This window comes from Propithecus coquereli, unplaced genomic scaffold (assembly GCF_000956105.1).
Source record: "Propithecus coquereli isolate 6110/MARCELLA unplaced genomic scaffold, Pcoq_1.0 Scaffold585, whole genome shotgun sequence".
Classification (NCBI taxonomy): Eukaryota; Metazoa; Chordata; class Mammalia; order Primates; family Indriidae; genus Propithecus; species Propithecus coquereli.
Genome location: NW_012151785.1, coordinates 660,127 through 678,836, shown reverse-complemented (window position 1 = coordinate 678,836; position 18,710 = coordinate 660,127). Strand labels below are relative to the sequence as shown.

At 36.9% G+C, this 18,710-nt stretch overlaps 1 protein-coding gene across 1 annotated transcript in view; it reads right to left on the bottom strand.

Annotated features, from left to right (window-relative positions):
• PARG (poly (ADP-ribose) glycohydrolase) overlaps window positions 1–18,710 on the bottom strand; it is a 163,850-nt gene that overhangs the window by 86,075 nt on the left and 59,065 nt on the right. Inside the window, exons 8-10 of the mRNA XM_012658406.1 lie at window positions 18,196–18,288; window positions 14,161–14,318; window positions 2,213–2,292 (exon numbers count right to left, since the gene is read on the bottom strand). Coding sequence (XP_012513860.1) covers window positions 2,213–2,292; window positions 14,161–14,318; window positions 18,196–18,288 — 331 coding nt within the window. The remainder of the gene's footprint in view (window positions 1–2,212; window positions 2,293–14,160; window positions 14,319–18,195; window positions 18,289–18,710) is intronic.

Below are 18,710 nucleotides of genomic sequence, written 5' to 3'. Positions count from 1 at the left end.
ATGTTTAACAATATGGAAAAGTTGGTTCTAAAATTATATTTTACCAATTCTAAAAAGCATGTTTTTTTCACATATTAAATTTCTGAAACTAGAATACAACTTTTGTAATGGAGGTATCTTGCCATGAGTTCCAGATTAAAGTTGGATTTTCCCAGAGAAGATGTGAATCTGCCTCTGCTGTCATCTGGGAGCACAACTGACCTGGGACCATCCGAATTAAACCCTCTGTTGCAGGCCTCTGTGGACCGTGCTGGTGGAATGACTCCAGATCTGAAACTTGGGGTGTGGTTCAAATTCTCAGAGATTTTTTACCCCTGGCTCTATTCAGTGTCAAGGTTAAGACTTGCAAGTCTCTTTGTTGTTACTGTTCCGTTTCTTCCCAGCCAGGTTAATTTGTCATTTATCCTAGAGTAAGGATACAGACCTTTGGTGGACCAGCTTTGTGCAAGAGGTCTCCTATTAGACTTCCCGTCCCGAGTGTTTTTTCTTTCTTACAGGTATATAATATAATGTAGCACATTTTACCATCTATGACATCTCAGATTTGCTGAAATATGGCACTTAAAATAAGTTTTTGAAGTCTCTAGTCAATAGCTTCAGAGCTTCCACACAACTCATCGTTAAACTGCAAACCTCTTTTATTCCTTTTGGTATTCCTCGTTAAGCTGTTAGCTCTACGTCATGAAAACCTAGAGCAATGTTGTACTGTATTTCTACAAAGAACTAAACTACCACATATAGTGAAAAAGCCAAAAACTAAAATGTCTAATTACAATTTATTTCTTCAATCTAATTCCCAATATTTATGATGGCTTATGCATTTCTGGTTGAAAAACAAACTTTTAGCTTTTTCTTCAAAGTATTTGAAATCCTAAAAACTTAGAAAGGCAAGTTAGCTTTCAAAGAAGACATGCGTGATCGGACTCTCAAGACAAAAAAGTAAACTCTGAATTGCTTAGTTATAATAATTCTATTTAGATCTAGAAGAGCCAAAAAGAAAAAGTAGTCATCTCCTTAACAAATCATGAATTCTAATTTGATTTTATGTCTCACAGGCCTGAATGATTCTGCATTTTCTTTTTAACATTTCATTCAGTACAGGACACAAAACTGAAATTGAACAAGCTAAGAGATAAATAATCCCTTATCAAAAAAGCATACAATTTTCCCCTTAGATACCAAACTCCTGATAATTGATTTCTTTCCAAAAATTTAACAATGTCCAACAGCAGTACATTCAAGGGGGGAAGATACCAAGTACATTGCAACAAAAGATTAAAAGAAAAATATGAGAAAAATGACCTTAAAATGATTCAAGGACATATTTTAAGACAATCCCACAGCTAGATGACCAACCAGAACTGAAAAGAATTCATTTCACTTGACCAGGCTGACCTGACCTACTTAGCACAAGGAAATTTTTGAGGTGGTTTCCTTTAAAATCAGTGGGTAACAAAGGCTACCCACTGGTAACAGCTAACATTTATTATACATATATCTTCTTGTTTAATATCTATAACTACTATATGAGACAATTATCATTATTATTTTATTCACAGATGATAAAACTGAAGCTTAAAGGTGTTAAGAAACTTGACCATTCAGTTCCTGAGATATCAGGTAGCAATACCAACCAGTCTGTTACCAGCTGGTCATGACCAGCATTTCTTAGACATTTACTACTGTTGCCTCAGGTGCTGCTATTAGGACTAGGAAAGAAAGATGGTTAAGGTCCAACAAAGGAAGACAGTCAGTACAACACAGTTTCATAAGAACTTTACAAAGGGCTTAGGGGGATACAAAAGAGAGGAATGGGTAGGAAAACAATGCCTTAGTTAACCTATGCATATAAATTAGTAAATGCTTCTTTAAATAAAGAACATCCCAAATGTTTTTCCTGGTCAATATACTTTCATTTGAAAGTATTAATTTACTGTTTTCATTCATGGAGACTCTTTGATGTATATTGCAGCTTTAAGAGAATATGGGTCTGATTTCAGAGTACATAAAACCCACATACACATTCATAGCACACATTTATGTATATACACAAAATATGCATAAAATATAGGTTATAATATCAAAATATTACTGTTTCAATGTGATTTGGGCAGGAAGGTTTACTTTAAACTCAAAATGTTCCTCACATATCACTTGATTTGAACTATTCCTATCAGCAAGAAAAATTACAGTAAGAATGAAAGGAATTTACTTTTCTCTGTGACTCTTCTAAAGTAGCAGAAGAGAGTTTTAAGTTTCTCTGGTTTCCTTGATGAACGTCCTTCAAACAACCTGAAAGAGACCAAAAACAAAAGAGGGAGAAGGATGATTTTAAATGCCTTAATGGTTCACAAAACAGTAACTCTATATTGCTACCAAGTAATAAAAAGAAATAATTTTTCTCCAAGGCAATTCTGTAATGATAGAGAACTGGAAAACTAGTTTGGATTCAAATGTCATGTAAGGACTGAAACCAACTAGAACCAGGCTTCTTCAAAGCTGTTCAAGTCAGACGGCACTTGCTACCTCCCATGTTTCTCCAATCCACCTTCCTCCAGGGAGAAGACACCATCTAATCCCCCAAAGTCAATTAGGGTCAGTCAGTTAATGCATAGCTACTTTCCCAAAGGCTAATATCATTTATAATTCATAATGTTACCAGGTAGTTAAATAACTGAACAAAAATGGTATCTGAAAGAAAAATCCACATCTGAGTGTTTGTGATGGGAGGATTAGGGAGGAGACACAGGCAGGTATGACAGGGGATCCTTGGCAATCAGACAAATAGATTCTATTACGGATTGAATGTTTGTGTCTTCCCAAAGTTTGGGAAGCCCTAATCCCCAGTGCAGCTGAAATTAAAGATAGGGCCTGTGAGGAGGTGGTAAAGGTTAAATTAGGTCACAAGGGTGGGGCCCTGATCCGATAGGACTGGTGTCCTTATACGAAGAGGAAGAGACACCAGAACTCGCTCTATCTCTCTGCCATGTGAGAACAAAACAAGAAGGCAGCTGTTTACAAACCAGGAAGAGAGTCCTCACCAGGAACCAAATTGGTAGCAGCTTGATCTGCGATTTCTAGCCTCCAGAACTGTGAGAAAATAAGTATCTGTTGTTTAAGCCACCTGGACTACGGTATTTTGTTATGGCAACTTGAGCTGACTAATACAGACCTTTTGTATGGTAACTAAAGCAGTGCTTACCCTTTGTTATCTAGTTTCTAGCAACCTGGACTTGCATTATTGAATTCAATTTTCTTTGAAACGATGTGGCATTGTTATTGGTAACATATAATTCAATTTACCCTGAGGAAAGAAAAGCGGAGCTTTGGAAGCATATGACCTGAGCAAGTAGTTCACCAAAAGATTTCTAACACAAAAGCATGCTTTGGGGCTCAAGATCTAGCTTTCCAAAGGCATTTAAAAACTATAGAGATTCAGTGGCTATAAATGATGAGGTACTATTCATCTGCCTCTAGTCATGTACTCTGACTTTTAAAACCAGAAATCTTTCAAGTAAACGTCCACTTTAATAAGTGCTGGAATGAGTAACATTTTTCATGATTAGAAGAGCAAGCTTACGTAACTATGCAGAGAGGGAACAGTTAATTCCATGAGAAAATCCTACTGAGTGATTGAAATAAATTAGGAAAAGGGAAGAAAATGCAAGTTTCAGGTGATTCTGTTTTTAATGATCTGAAATCTGTATTCAGGGTTAACTTCTGGAAAAACAATTTATGCATCTATTTCTTAAAATTTTTCAATACTTACTTCCTAAAAAGAGTACTAATAGTAGGATAGTATCCTAACCAAATCTAAAATCTAATCTTTTTTCAAAAATAATTTAAGAGTACCTGTGATAATTTTTACTCATTTAAAAGAACTTATCTTTCTAAATTATTGAATACATATACTTTTGTAATCCAGCTGCCAGATGAAAGAAAGGCTCTTTGAGTGTGCAGGTTTCAGCTTGATTTCTTCTGCAATATGTCAACCAGAATAGAGTTTATTTAAATCAAAATGATAGTCAAAATGAAGAAGCTACTTGGCAGTTTAATTAAACATCCTGTATCAATAAATATCATTTACTAAATGAATACCTTGGGCACCACTGCAAAATCCCTTTCTAGGCTCAGTACTGAGTAGAGGGAAGCAAGATGAATATAAAAGCAGCCAGCACCTTTCTCTAGAGATGAATTGATATACTATACAATTCAATTAAGGGGGAAAAGTTCTTCAATAGAACTATTGCACAGTGAGGAGAAAACGGCTGTTGCCCTTAAGAAATAATTCCCCAAAACATAGAAAAAAAAGTATCCCTAGCTTCTATATGTGGTCATCTGTTTGTAAAATCACATAAAAGTTCACATATTTCATAACCACGATGACAAATTATTACTTTTGGGAGCCTCTTGGGACTACAGATGTATTACCTTGGCAATACAGACTTTCGTGGAAGATTATACAGCCATATAATTATCACCCACTACAAAGGAGCACCATTGCTTATTTTGCAGGTCCAAACCTTAAAGACACAAATAAGCAGAATCTCGATGTACTCTGTTTATCTGTTGCTCCAAGCCTAATTTCAGATCACTGTGTAACCAAATATGCTTTCCCACCTTCTGAAAGAGAAAGGAAGTGAGGGGAGTGTTGTGGGGGAGGGGGCAGAAGTGGAGATAAAGTTAGGAAGATAAAGCAAGTTTAAAACCCTTGTGACAATTCTCAGACTTGGCTGTTGTGAAATTTTAAAGTAATATGTATAGCCACCCAAATAAAGTGAATTATCCTGGCATGGAAGCCAGTAAGAATAAAAGAAATACACAAGCAAAGAGCATGAATGAAAGTTATCACAAGAGTGATGGTCAATCTGCGGGACCGTGTTGGGAGATGAGGGGGTAGACAAAGGGACTAAAGATAGAGCCCAAGAAAAGGGTGGGAGCACAGAAAGGTGGGGCAGGGAAGATAGGAGAGGCTGACAGAAATGGGGCTGGAAACAGAAGGAGGGTATGAGAGACAGACACACAGAAAGACTCAGAAAGGCACAGAGACAAAGGCTCAGAGAGTGAGATCTCATAATAATTAAGCACCATCCTATTTTTTTTTAACTTCCCAATACCTTTCTTTTTTAATTTAGATTTTTCAGGTCCTGAGTATGTATATTTGAAGACATTTTGAGACAGCAGTGTGCATGTCAATATGCACATAAACCAGGCCATAATAACCCCTCTGCATGTAGGGAAGACATTTTGGCATTTAATTGAATGATAATTACAGATTAAAGAAAGCAAACAGAAAAAGCCAGTCAGGCAACCTCTCTTTGTTCTAAGCAAAACTGTTTGTATTTTCAAGGGAAGAAGTCAATCAAGGGTCAGATACTTATTAACCGGTGTTTTTCTTTCCATACTTATAAAGAGAAACATAGTTTAATAAAATCTTTCCCCGAATGGAATACTGATAACATTACTGGAATTTGATTCTAGATACACACACAACCCCCCATGCCATTTCAAGTAAGGATTAATCCCATTAGTATACAGTAAATCAAGCACAAAGCACTACAACCTCCACGTTAAAATAAAAGCGAGTGATAATCCGGAACTCAGCCAGAATGTCGTTCCTGGCTCTTCTATGAGGCACTCTGCCATATGGCCTCAGCAGCATTTCCAATCCAGGGAAAAGGCAGATGTAAAAGCCTTCTCGGCTGACCAATGCAAAGACTCACAATTTATCTCTGACCATCTAGTTTCCATGCAATCTCAGAGGCATCAATGCTAATCACATTGGAAGCCTTTATATGAATGTTTAGGCCCCGAAAGGCAAGCAGGGGAAAAGGTCAGGGGTATTTAACATAACTAAGCAGGACTGGGAGAATACAGCAATAAATAAAAAAGGGAAGACTGAATTCAATTTATTGACGTCAGCCTCCCACTACATATTCTTGCCATTTTTCTTATTCAACTAGCTAGCCATACCTCTTTTGAGATTAAATATACTCACTCACACACATACAAAACTCCCCACTGCCAGAAACTATAATCATAAATAGAAACTATGCAAAAAAAAGGAAACATGACAACAAAATGCTACATAATCAGCTTACAAAATGGCTTATCCAATTAAGCACTTGACCATTCAGAAGCCATGTGAAAGATGGGAACTTGCAGTTGTTTTCCACTTCCGGAGCGCTCTAGAGCATTTTACCATGTGAGACACAATGGAAGAGCACCGAGTTTGAGCAGAAGACGGTGTTCCAGTTCCAGTTCTGCCGACAAGTATTTACTCTTCCTGAACCTTATTAGTAAAGCAGCTTCCCTGCCTAGAAACTTACATAGATAAAATCGAAGTGAGCAGTCAAGAGACAGCATCAGCGGTCACGTACAGTCATCGTCCCCACTGCCTGCTGGCTTACGCTCATTGAAACACACCCCACTTCACAGCGAGTGGCTGTGCAGACATCCTGGGTGCCGAGGATCCTGTACGGCAGCTGCAGAGACGGTCACAGGCTGACCTGCCTTAATTCATGCTCAGTGTTCTGGGTTCCAAAAGAACATCCATCAGCCAGGAAGACAAGAATACACCTGGTTTCACATCTTCAACAGACCTATTTAAGCCCTTACTTGGTGAGAACGCTATTTACTTCGGGCCTAAATCCCTCATAGTCACTCTGGACTCAGACTTACAAATGGCTTTAATTCATTTAATAGATCAAGAATTATGTCTAAGAATCATTCTAATTTCTGACTAGCTACGAGGTAAGAAGTATTAACTCAGTTAATACTTCAAAGGAAGACTAGGTAGTAGACTGGTTAAGGGACAAAGCTTCTAGAAGGAGTCTGAATCCCAAGTCTACCAGTTACTAACTGTGTTAACTTGGTGAAGTAACCTATCCTCTCTAAACCTCTCCTCATCTCACCTATGAGAACAATGCCTAATCAATATGTAATTCACAATGCTGATGTGAAGATTAAGTAAAAAAATTTCAGATAATGAAATTTTAGCCAAGGTACCCATGGGGCTAAAATAAAACATTACATAATACTCAGAAAAAAAATCAACATTCATTTACATAAAGCACTTGCATTGTTCTAATTCATACTCCCTTCATTAAGAAAAATGACCCAGCCTTGTTTCTCATCAAGCCTAACACACTGACACTCAAGAGTCAACCAGCTGGGTCCTCAGGATAAATAACCACGGGCAATGAGAAAGATAAACCCACCGTTACCAAGAAGCCCAGAGTTCCCTAGTCGGAAGTTTAGCTGAAAAACAAAAATCTTTTAAAATTAAAACATACATTAAAACTAATATAAATTTGGGTAATTGGCAACAGGAAACTGGAAGTCACCAAAGCCAAGCCTCCCCAAGACTTCTTGATGGCCTCCCATCAGCCATTTGGCACCTGTGGGTCTTTACTGTTGAAGAAAGAAGGCTGGCAGCACTGTGCGCTCCCTTGCCACCCTGAGGACTCTGGATTTCATTTCTTCTATATGCTGAATAGATAAGCTAGCGTGAAGTAAAGACAACGACAATGTGTCTATGTAGGTGTAATTGGGAGGAAGTTATCCACACTAGTTTTTTGGAAAAGCCTCAGACAAATCTGTGGGATTCCACCCTCAAAAACAAGTTACAAAAATCATCCACTCTTTTTATTAACTTTGCCTTCTGCTCAATTTCTGATGGCAACTTGTTCCTCCTCTTAAGTAACTTTTTCCTTCTGAATATAAAAGTAATATATGCTCATTTGTAAATAATATGAAAACTATAAAAAGGAAAAAGTGAAAGTGACAAATGGGTTGTGTTTATCTCACCACCCAATGGTTATCATACTTTGACTCATTTTCTATACTCGTACTCATCGTATGTGTGGATGTCAACACAAAGGTATAGTAACAGATAACAGATATTTTAACATAATTGAGACTGAATTTTATGTACGATTTTTTATTTCTTGTTAAAACCTACCTAATTCTAATCACGCTTAGCCTTCTCTCTTTCTTGTGGTTTTCCTTGGTTTATTGATGGAGAAGATATTTTATATACCGTTATCCACAGAGAGCCTTCCTTAAGCTTTTCGGGACAAAAAGTCTATACATACTTAACCAAGAATTAGGAATAACGGTATCTATGAATAGTTTAAATACCGAATTCTTAAAGGAATGGAATGTCTGGAATTAGCTTTAAAATATTCTAGTAAAAAAAAGGGGTGGACAGGTGAAAAAGGAACAAATAAAATACTGGTAAATATTGAGGTTGGGTGATGAAAACATGGGTTCAGGATACTGTTTTCCTTATTTTCTAGTATGCCTGAAAAATGCCCATAATAAAGTTTTTCAAAATAACTTTTAGAGAAGAGGCTTTCTGATACAAACTTAACTTAGTAAGAGGATGCACAGCTCTTACTAAAATTAAAAAAAATCTTCTGAGAAAGCCATGAACTAAGATATTATAGGCTTATCTCAGAGATCACACAGATAAACGCACTAGCTGCTTACTTACAACACAGAAACAGTGAATGGCCACTAAGACACCAACTCTAAAGCATTATCAATTAGGGCTACTTTGTATGAAAAGTGAAAAAGCAAAAAAACCACCCCAGAACCACTAGAATTGTTTTCAGAATTTTGGTTAGAAATTTTATAATTTATAGCATTCAACAGACCCTAGACCTAACCAATCATTTATTCAAAATACACAGAAAAGCTACTTACTCTTGGAAGAATCCTTATTAGTTGTATAACTAATAGTCTTCATGCAAACAGGCAATTATATTTCTACAAAATTAAATTTCCACTTCTCTACTTACGTACAAAATTTGACCATTTCCTTTCTTATATTATAAAAGAAGACCTGCAAAAGATGCACAGCCCTCAACTGCCGGTGAGTCTATTTGTACAGTAATTATAAGCAAAAAAATTATAACTAATAAATAGTTCCTTTACATCACTGCAATTACAAATACCAATGCTCTTTGTTTCCTCTCAATCCAATCTCAATTACTAAGGAAATCAAAGGTAAAAACTATGTTTATTATTATATGTGGCTTATAAATAACATCTCGTAATTCCTAAGAATAAGATATAATTTGAAAAGTAAAAAAGAGACTGAGAACAAAGGGTCTACATCACAATCTTAGCACTCTGCACCAAACCAGCTCCATAACTCAAAATGAGTCACTTAATTTCTCAAATGTTTTGTCTGCAAAACTTATTTTCATTCATTTAACAAGGATTTATTGAAGACCTGCAATGCACAAGATTTTGTGAAAACAACACAGAACCGGACAGATAAGCAATTTTAACAAATTAGAGTAGGTGGTACAGAAGGAAAAGTAGAGGGCACTAAAGGCACATATCTAGTTGTACAAACTTAAGAAGTACCCTGGATGCCTCTCTCTGCCCATCGGCCAATCCAGTCTGCCACCCTCACACTAACTGCCCCTTCAAATGTCTCCATACCTCCGTCCTCACCACTGCACTATCCCACCTACCATCCTGTCTTTCCTGGTGCATTGCAATCACCTCTCCAACTTGGTAAACTCATGTGCTCTGGCCTCTCTCCGCTTGATCCCCACATTACAGTCAAAATAAACTTGAAAATGTAAATCTGAGCATGTGTGCCAGTATCCTCCTACCCCCAAATCAAATCCTTCAATGGCTTCCCATTGCTTTCAGATGGCTAGGTGGGCATAGCATGATCTGGCCCCCACCTACTTCTGCAGCCTCTCCCCTCTCCTTCTCATTCTGTGCTGAAGCCACACTGATCTTCTCACAGTCCCTGGGCATGTCAGTTCCTTCTCACCACAGTACTTTTGCACATGCTCTCCCCCCAACTAGAATGCAATCACCTCTTCTTTTCTCATTGGTAAAAATTCCTACTCACTCTTTGGTACTTAATTCAAAAGTTATGCTGGGCACAGTGGCACATGCCTGTAGTCCCAGCTACTCAGGAGGCTGAGGTAGGAGGACTGCTTGAGCCCAGGAGTTTGAGACCAGCCTAGGCAACATAGCAAGACCCCATCTCAAGAAAAAAACAAAAACAAAAAAATAAACAAAAACAAACAAATAAAAAACAGGCAAAAAGAAAAAAAAACCCAAAATCAAACCAAAGCAACAAGCTATTTTTCTTTATTAAATTATATCCTTCTCCAACAGAGTGTCATAACAGTATGCCCCTCTCCTTTACATAGAGGTATATACAGGCTGCCACAGGAACCCAGAGGAGTAGCAAACCTATTCTAGCAGAATCAGAGATACTAGAAAAAAGTGATAAGTGAACTGAGTTGTGAAGGAGGAATAAAAGCCATGTGGAGGAGAGAAGGGCACCAGGCAGTTGTGAAGTTTAAATATGAGATAATACTACATAAAAGTAAGAATTCAGAAACTGGCTGATCCCTCCTCTGTAACCCCAAGGCACTTAACACACAGTGGAGAATATTATAGTTGCTCACTGTATATTTGAACTAAACTGAATGACTAAATACTATTCTCTTAAAATAAACTTAGCTACTGTACAGATTTGGAAAAAGAGGTTAAAAATATGCCTCTCACAACTGGTATTTATGCAACCAAAGAGGATATAATATAAAACAAATACCATCCTATTTGCCAACACTGAGGTTTTAAAGAAATTCTCTCAGATGACTTTATTTTACATTGTTTGCTGCTCTCCTCCAACCCCCAGTGTTGATAATGAAGAGTAACTATATATAACAACAAAGATTTTCATAGATATTTTCAAGTTTGAGAGCTTTAAAAATACAACCCTAGAATTATGACAGTCTGAGTATTCTATATTAAAATCTGCTAAAAAAAAAAAAAAAAAAAAAACCAAAATGTCTTACTTTTAAATTCTTAAATTAAAACATTTTTATTAGGTACTACAGCTGAACTCTAGAATTTTTCTCATCTTAAGAGAGAGAAGCATTCTATAACTTTACAAGGCTAAAAATACAGCCTTTGAGACTGACACTCTATGACACTGGAGAGAAATGTGAATGCATATCTCCACTGTCACGCAGAGTTAGAAGAAATGCTGCCCACATAAAGTAAGTTGTGTTAGAAAAAATGACACATGGCCAGGCGAGGTGGCTGACACCTATAACCCTAGCACTTTGGGAGGCAGAGGTGGGAGGATTGCTTGAGGTCAGGATTAGGCTGAGCAAGAGCGAGACCCCATCTCTTCACAAAATAGAAAAATTAGCTAGGCGTGGTGGTGTGTCCCTGTAGTCCCAGCTACTCGGGAGGCTGAGGCAGGAGGATCATTTGAGCCCAGGAGCTTGAGGTTGCAGTGAGCGATGATGACGCCACTGCACTCCAGCCCAGGTGACAGAGTGAGACTCTGTCTCAAAAAAAAAGAAAAAGAAAAAGAAACAATGACACTCTAGTAGGAATGAGAACACCTACCATCCAGATCTTGGTCTCTAAATACCACTGTACAATTAAAAAACCAAGAATCCTTGAGAAAATGGTTGATTACAGTGTTGCAGCATAAGATGAGCCTGGAACATCTTATGATTATAGAAAGAAAGGAAAGGTTCAAAAAAAGGATGGGGCTTATTCAAAGAACATAGGAGCCAACCTGAAGGAGCACTAATGTCCAAAGCTAGAACAATTTCAGCAGTAAGATAAATAATGATAGTATTAAATTTTAACTCATACAATAAATATTCATGAGTCCATTCTGATAAAATAAAAATGGAGAAGGGACACTCTTCATTACACTATTATTTCAATTAATAAATGTAGAAGAGGGAAGCAGAAAAATCATAACGGGCAAACACTACAGAAATAACCATTGCAGACAAGACCCACCATTGGATGCTCAAACTAGTAGGGTGTAATGTGAGGCAAAACAATATTTACATAGTGTTTTATCTCCTCTAAAATATTTATTAATACCAAAGGGAAAGATAGTAACTTTAAAGTGGAGAAACTGAGGAGACACTACGTTAGCCAACAGATCAGCAATAATAAGAAGGATCATGATCCCACTGAAGTGATGCACTGAGGACACAAGATCATTTCCATGGCATTCTGCCAAAAATGCATGACCTCATTCCAATTGTGAAAAATCAGCGAAACCCAGATTGAGAACATTTCCCAAAATAACTGATGAGTAGTCTTCAAAAGTGTCAAAGTCATGAAAGAAAAGAAAAAAGGAATGGGTTAAAGGAGACTAAGCAAACAATTAAATGAAATGTGGAATGCTGAATACAATCCAGGAGCAGAAAAAGGATAGCAGGTCGGGTGCGGTGGCTCATGCCTGTAATCCCAGCACTTTGGGAGGCTGAGGATGGAGGATCACTTCAGGACAGGAGTTCGAGACCAGCCTGGGCAACATAGCAAGACCCTGTCTCTGAAAAAAATATTTTTTTTTAAATTAGTCAAGCATGATGGCATGCATTTGCAGTTCTAGCTACTCTGAAGGCTGAGGTGGGAGGATTGCTTGAGCCTAGGAGGTCAAGGTTATAGTGAGCTATGATTAGGCCACTACACTCCAGCCTGGATGACAGAGCAAGACCCTGTCTCTAAATATTAAAAAAAAAAAAAAAAAAAGAACAAAAGAAAAGAGTAGAAAAACTGGTAGAATTAAAATAAGGTCTATGCGGGGCATGGTGGCTCATGCCTGTAATCCTAGCTCTCGAGGCCGAGGCAGGCAGATTGTTTGAGCTCAGGAGTTCGAAACCAGCCTGAGCAAGAGCGAGACCCCGTCTCTACTAAAAATAGAAAGAAATGAATTGGACAACTAAAAATATATAGAGAAATTAGCCGGGCATGGTGGCGCATGCCTGTAGTCCCAGCTACTCGGGAGGCTGAGGCAGGAGGATCGCTTGAGCCCAGGAGTTTGAGGTTGCTGTGAGCTAGGCTGACGCCACGGCACTCACTCTAGCCCGGGCAAAAGAGTGAGACTCTGTCTCAAAAAAAAAAAAAATAAGGTCTACAGTTAATAGTATTATAGCAATGTTAACTTACTGGTTTTGATCATTTTACGATGGTTACATAAGATGTTAACATAAAGTGAAGCTAGGTTAAGTTTTATACAGGAATTCTTGGTACTATTTTGCAACTTTTCTATAAGTCAATAAAAAGTTTTTAAAGAAATTACATAAAGAAGGCAAATTAAAGTAAGTGGTATTACTGCACTATTCCACTTTAAAGACCAAAACAGTATGACAAACAAAAGTGGTTTTTGTTTGTTTGCTCCGTGACTGTACCTCCTACTCCGCACACTGCCCACACTGACCCAGCGTCAGAGGCAAGACAGGGGTGATTAGAGGTGGTGGGAAGGGCATTACTCACAACCTGCTGGGAAAGAGGAGCACATATTACAGCAATTTTCTTAAGTCTTGCCCCTGACATTAGGGAAGTAAACTCATATTCTATTTATAGATCTCATAAAGATAATTCTCAAGTGAAGAAAGAAACAGAGGTGGGGATGAGGGCCGGGGGAATGGGGAAGGGGATTATATTCATTTGCCATAAAGATCCCTTTACGATGTTTTAGTAGATGATAGCGTAGTCACTTGGGAAAATGGAATTTAAAGCTTTATCAATACCTTCACAAGATATTAATTTAGTCAAATAATTTGAACATTTGTCTTCCTTTAAAAAATATTACACTGATAAATGAATCATGTCTATAAAAAGTCCAAGTCACCTTTCATTTTTTATCTTAACAAGTACATTTTTCAAGTCTCATAAGATAACCTAATGACTTTATACTATTATTTTATAATACCTTTATGAAAAGGAGGACTTTTACCCCACCTTTAACATTATTTCGGCATATAAGGAATATAAACACAACAAATGTTGCCGTGAATAATCAAACTGAAGAGGCACATCGAATCCACAGCACTCAGAGAAAGAGGACAATCTGAGAGGATGGGAAGAGCATGGGCCTTGGAGTAAGAAAGGCCTGAGATGAAACCTCAATTCTGTGACATAATGGCTCCGGGACCCCAATCAAGTCCTTTAATCTCTGTGAACTCTAATCACCCTGCCTGCAAATTGGTAGAAACATTACTTTACTTTATTGCAAAGATTAAATTAGATCATTGTATATAAAATGGTTGACCCTTAGCAAATCATTCAAAAAATATTATTGGTTCCTTCCACCTTTCTCTTTCACTGTTAAAGACGTGTTCTCTGAAAACATACCGATTGAAGTTAATGTCTGGGTAACTAGAATACTCCGATTTCATCTTTGCATTTCGTCGTGGAAATGTGCAGAAGAAAGCATTAGCTAAAAGACTGGCAATCTGTTCCTGTGACATTGTGATGGAATGATTCATCTTCTGTTTCAGGAGCGGTATTGGCTGATAGAGGAAACAAAAAATACAGACGAGAAGAGCAATAATTAGTTTAGCAATTTCGAAAGCAGAGGCACCAAATTGCATTTGCTAAATCAAGGCAGGAACAATTTCAGGCCGCTCTTGAATCCTTAAATCAGCAATACTGTTAGTCAAGGGCTGTTTATCAAGCATGATTGGAAAAATGTACTTATTTGACAAACTGCAGATTTCTAATCAATAATAATGACAGTGAAGAGAACACAAAACATTACTTATTAGTGAAAAAGAAGATTGCTTTAGCAAGTAAATAAAAACACATTGCCCATGTAATGAAAAATTAAAACAAAGATAAAACAGAAATATGCAATAGGGCTTATATGAAATTTTGTTCTTATTTACATTAAAAATCGTTAGAGCAATTTTTCTTAATTCTAAATAAATGATTTAAGGAAAATAATTTAATGAATAAGTCTTTTCCCTCTCATTCTGAATCATACCTCACACTGCCAATTTTTTTATGTGATGAAATCTAACTTTATTAAAGCAACTAATGGAACATGTAAAAACCACCACATAGAGTTCTGTATATATAACTTGTAACAAGATAGGCATTTCTTACATAATCAAACATTCCAAGTCAAGGAAGATGCAGGACATTTTTCCTTCAAATCTTTTATGTCTAAAATGTCTTCTAGCTGTATCAAACCCAAATTCACTGACCTTTTATTGTCAGTTATAAGCCACAGGATCTGAGTACTGTGTTCAGTGGGTTTTATTCTATTTTAAATGTTAAACTATCTTTTTAAAGACATGCTGGTAAAACCAAAGACCAACTATCAGTTTACCCATCAGCTTACCATTAAGTTTCAAAATGCTCCCACGTAATATTCAGAGATGCTTTTCCTTCTCCCTTTCAGTAAGACGGAGAACTAAGAGTGCTGGGTATCTGCACTAATCTCAAACCAGCATGCCTAGAGAACACCGTCCTGATCATACCTCAGGAATCAACACCCAAAATGAACCCGAGGAAAGGCAGACACCACAAATCAAAACTGCAATGCTGTAACAATCAACTTTCTCTAATGATTAGGAAATACACATCATTGCTAGAATAAGCATTTACTAGGAAAAAGAATAGGTTAAACTTGCAATTCAACTATTTCTCTTGGAAAAATCCAAAGGTAAACAAACAAGAGAGAAAGGTAAAGAATTTATTTTCCCTATGGTATCCAAAATTCTCCCTCCTTTCAGGCCCTAGCAATCACCCTTTCTCAGAAAGAGGAAATAGAGAGCTCATACTGATCTCCATTTTCCATCCTATATATTTATTCAGACCCAGCAATGAGTTTAGAAAAGGTGACAGTCTGTCAATGGCTTAAAGCAAACTATTACTTGGTTTTAGTGAGAAATGAATTTTTAACTACCATTTAGGAAATTATTCTGAAAAAAGATTTTAAAAATTAGTGGTAAATATTTTAGGCTTAATGGACTTTAAACACAAATATTTCTTGTCCCTCATATAAACAAATAGTATAATTTTAAATAGAGTAATTTCTGCTCTCTTGGTGAGGAGAAATGCTCATATTTTGGGAAATGAGAGATGTAAATCTTATTGTAAAGCACTCAGCTAGACAAAATAAGAGGCTGGTTAGTCACTATGAAGCAAGATATTTCAAAAAGTTCCTATCTAAAATTTGTTTCATCAATTTTCCTTTTATAAAACTAAAATTAACTTTTTAGATTTGGCCTCAAGTACTTTCATGTGATACATCATTAAATACCAACATATATAATTTAATTTGCCAAAAGACATATTTTGATCTCAACTTGAAATATTAACTTTCATAGTAGAGGCTGACTTTTCAGTAGAGGGCAGAGCACAGAATTAGGATGCTCCCCATTAATATGCTAATGAAAGAAGAAAGTTGTTCTATGCCAAGACAAAAGGCCGGGGAGCCAGGAGTTTGATTTGGGTTTGACCAAATGACTTCTTACTGTAGCCCGCAAATTTAAATGCTTTTGAATAAAATTTTCTCATTAAATAAAATATGGGAGCTTTCTCTCCTATGCATAAGGGGAAGAGAAGAAGATTAAGTGATCTTCACCTAAAGGCCAAATACTGTTGACTATAAACTACACATTGAATTCAAAAAGCGTTTATTAATAATTAAGCATCACACAAAATCCAGGGACATAAAGAGGATCTCCCTTGAAGAAGATTATAATCTGGTGGTAGGAGATATATAATGATAAGAATTACAGCATGTTAATTATGATTTGAGTGCTACAAGAGGGATAAATCTTGGCTAAGAGAAGCAGGGAAGGCTTCACAGGAGAAGTAAAAGTCAGGCAGAACTAGGAGGTAGTGAGAGATTTTACTAAATAAGAAAAGGAGAGGAAGAAAAAAGAATGAACATGGAATATAATTGAGCAAATAACTTCCAACAAAAACAAGAAGAAATGTTTTAAAAAATATTTCACCTACCCAAGACTAAAACATTTCAGACACAATGCGTTACTGCAGCAAAAGCAAAGTTATATAAAATTGGAAACATCACAGTAAAATGTTAACAAATGTGGCGTGTTGAAAAATGTTCAGTGGTTCTCAGTGGAAGGTGACATGGCCCCAAGCAGGCATTTGGATATGCCTGGGTGTTTTTTTGGTTGCCCTGATGACTGTGTTTGTGATTTTTGGGGCGTCCCAATGACATATTGCAATGAGTGGGACCATCCCACACATTCAGAAATTGTTTCACCCAAATGTCTGTAGGGACCCTGTGAGCAACAATGTTAGAACCCTGGCTAACATCCATGCAGCAAGAGGGCTGGCCCTAGAAATAAAAGACAAGGGCAAATTCAAGCCACTATTGTGAGAAACAGGAAGAAAATTATGAAGAACAAAACAACCTCTATGGGGGCTTGAAAATATGCTTACAAATTCTTTTGATATGCCTCCTTTTCAGAGATGAAGTCTAGTTCCCCTTCCCTTGGGTAGCGCTAGACTTAGTGACTACCTTCTAAATGAACAGAAACATCAGAAGTGATGCTGGTGCCTTCAGAAACCAGATCATAAAAGACACTGCAGCTTCTTTATTCTCCCTCTTGGATTACTGGCTCTGGAGAAGTTAGCTACTGTGTCATGAGGACATCCAATCAGCCTATGGAGAGGCCCGTGGTGAGGCTTCCTGCCAACAACTACATGAGAGAGCCAACTTAGAGATGGGTCCTCCCGCCCTAGTCTAGCCTTCAGATGACTGCAGCCCTGGCTGACATCCTGACTGCAAGCAAGAGAGACCTTGAGCCACAACCACTCGGTCAGCTAAGCTGCTTTTGAATTCATGACCAACAGAAACTGTGAGATAATAAATGTTTAATTGTTTTAAGCCATTAAATTTTGAGGTCATTTGTTATGTAGCAATATATAGGTAATATACTCCAAACAAAAGGAAATAATATAGATTCTTTCTTTTATTTTTAAAAATTAAAGTACCATGAACTCATCTGTTATAAAATACATTACTTTGAAGAAGGTGAGGAAGGAGTGAGTAGTATTAAGCTATTTTGAGAATAAAATATTCCAAAGCCATTAGTACGTTTTTGAATAATGTCTATATTTTTTTTTAAGTTAGAGATTGTTTAAACAATCTTGTAAAAAGAAAAGTTGAGTAAACAAACTTCAACAGTGTAAACTGAAGCTCAGAAATTGAATACTGCATTTTTAATGTCCTTTTGCAGAATTCGCTCTAGCCTCTAACCTTTTCCTTAATATAGCAAAATTACCATACTCTTTGGCAAAAACTGTTTCCCATCTCTCTCTCTCTCTGACCTGGGCCATTAAAGTTTAAAGGAAATTCAATTTAGAGTCTCAGGAAAGCTAGAGACAAAGTTACATTCCACTAACCTGGGTGCAAATATTTGGCAGACAGAGTGCAATTTTCACCATATCAGGCAAAATGGACTGATATAAATGTTGAGCTTCTGCTTCTTCAAGTACCTGAAAACCAATATATGAATAATATTAACCAGTGAATAATAACCAATGAATAAATGTTTGTTATGAAATTAAATTATATATCTGCTTTTCACGGAATCCCATAAGGAGGCACATTATCATCACCAAACACATATAAAAAAGTATACCAACAGGAACACCAACAAACCTAAAAAATTCACTTCCAAATGCATATAATTACCCTTAATACCCTCTGAAAACAAATTAAGTATCCCAAATATCAAATATCTCTCACATCAACATTCACAATTAAATAAAACATGTGCAAATAACAAATAGTACATTCTGCCCTGGTTACAGCTAAAAACTGCTAGACAACCAAGGACTCTTTCAGTAGTCCCCAAGGACCTATCCAGCTTCAACAGTGTGTAATTTTAAAAAATCACCACAAAAGCCACACTAAT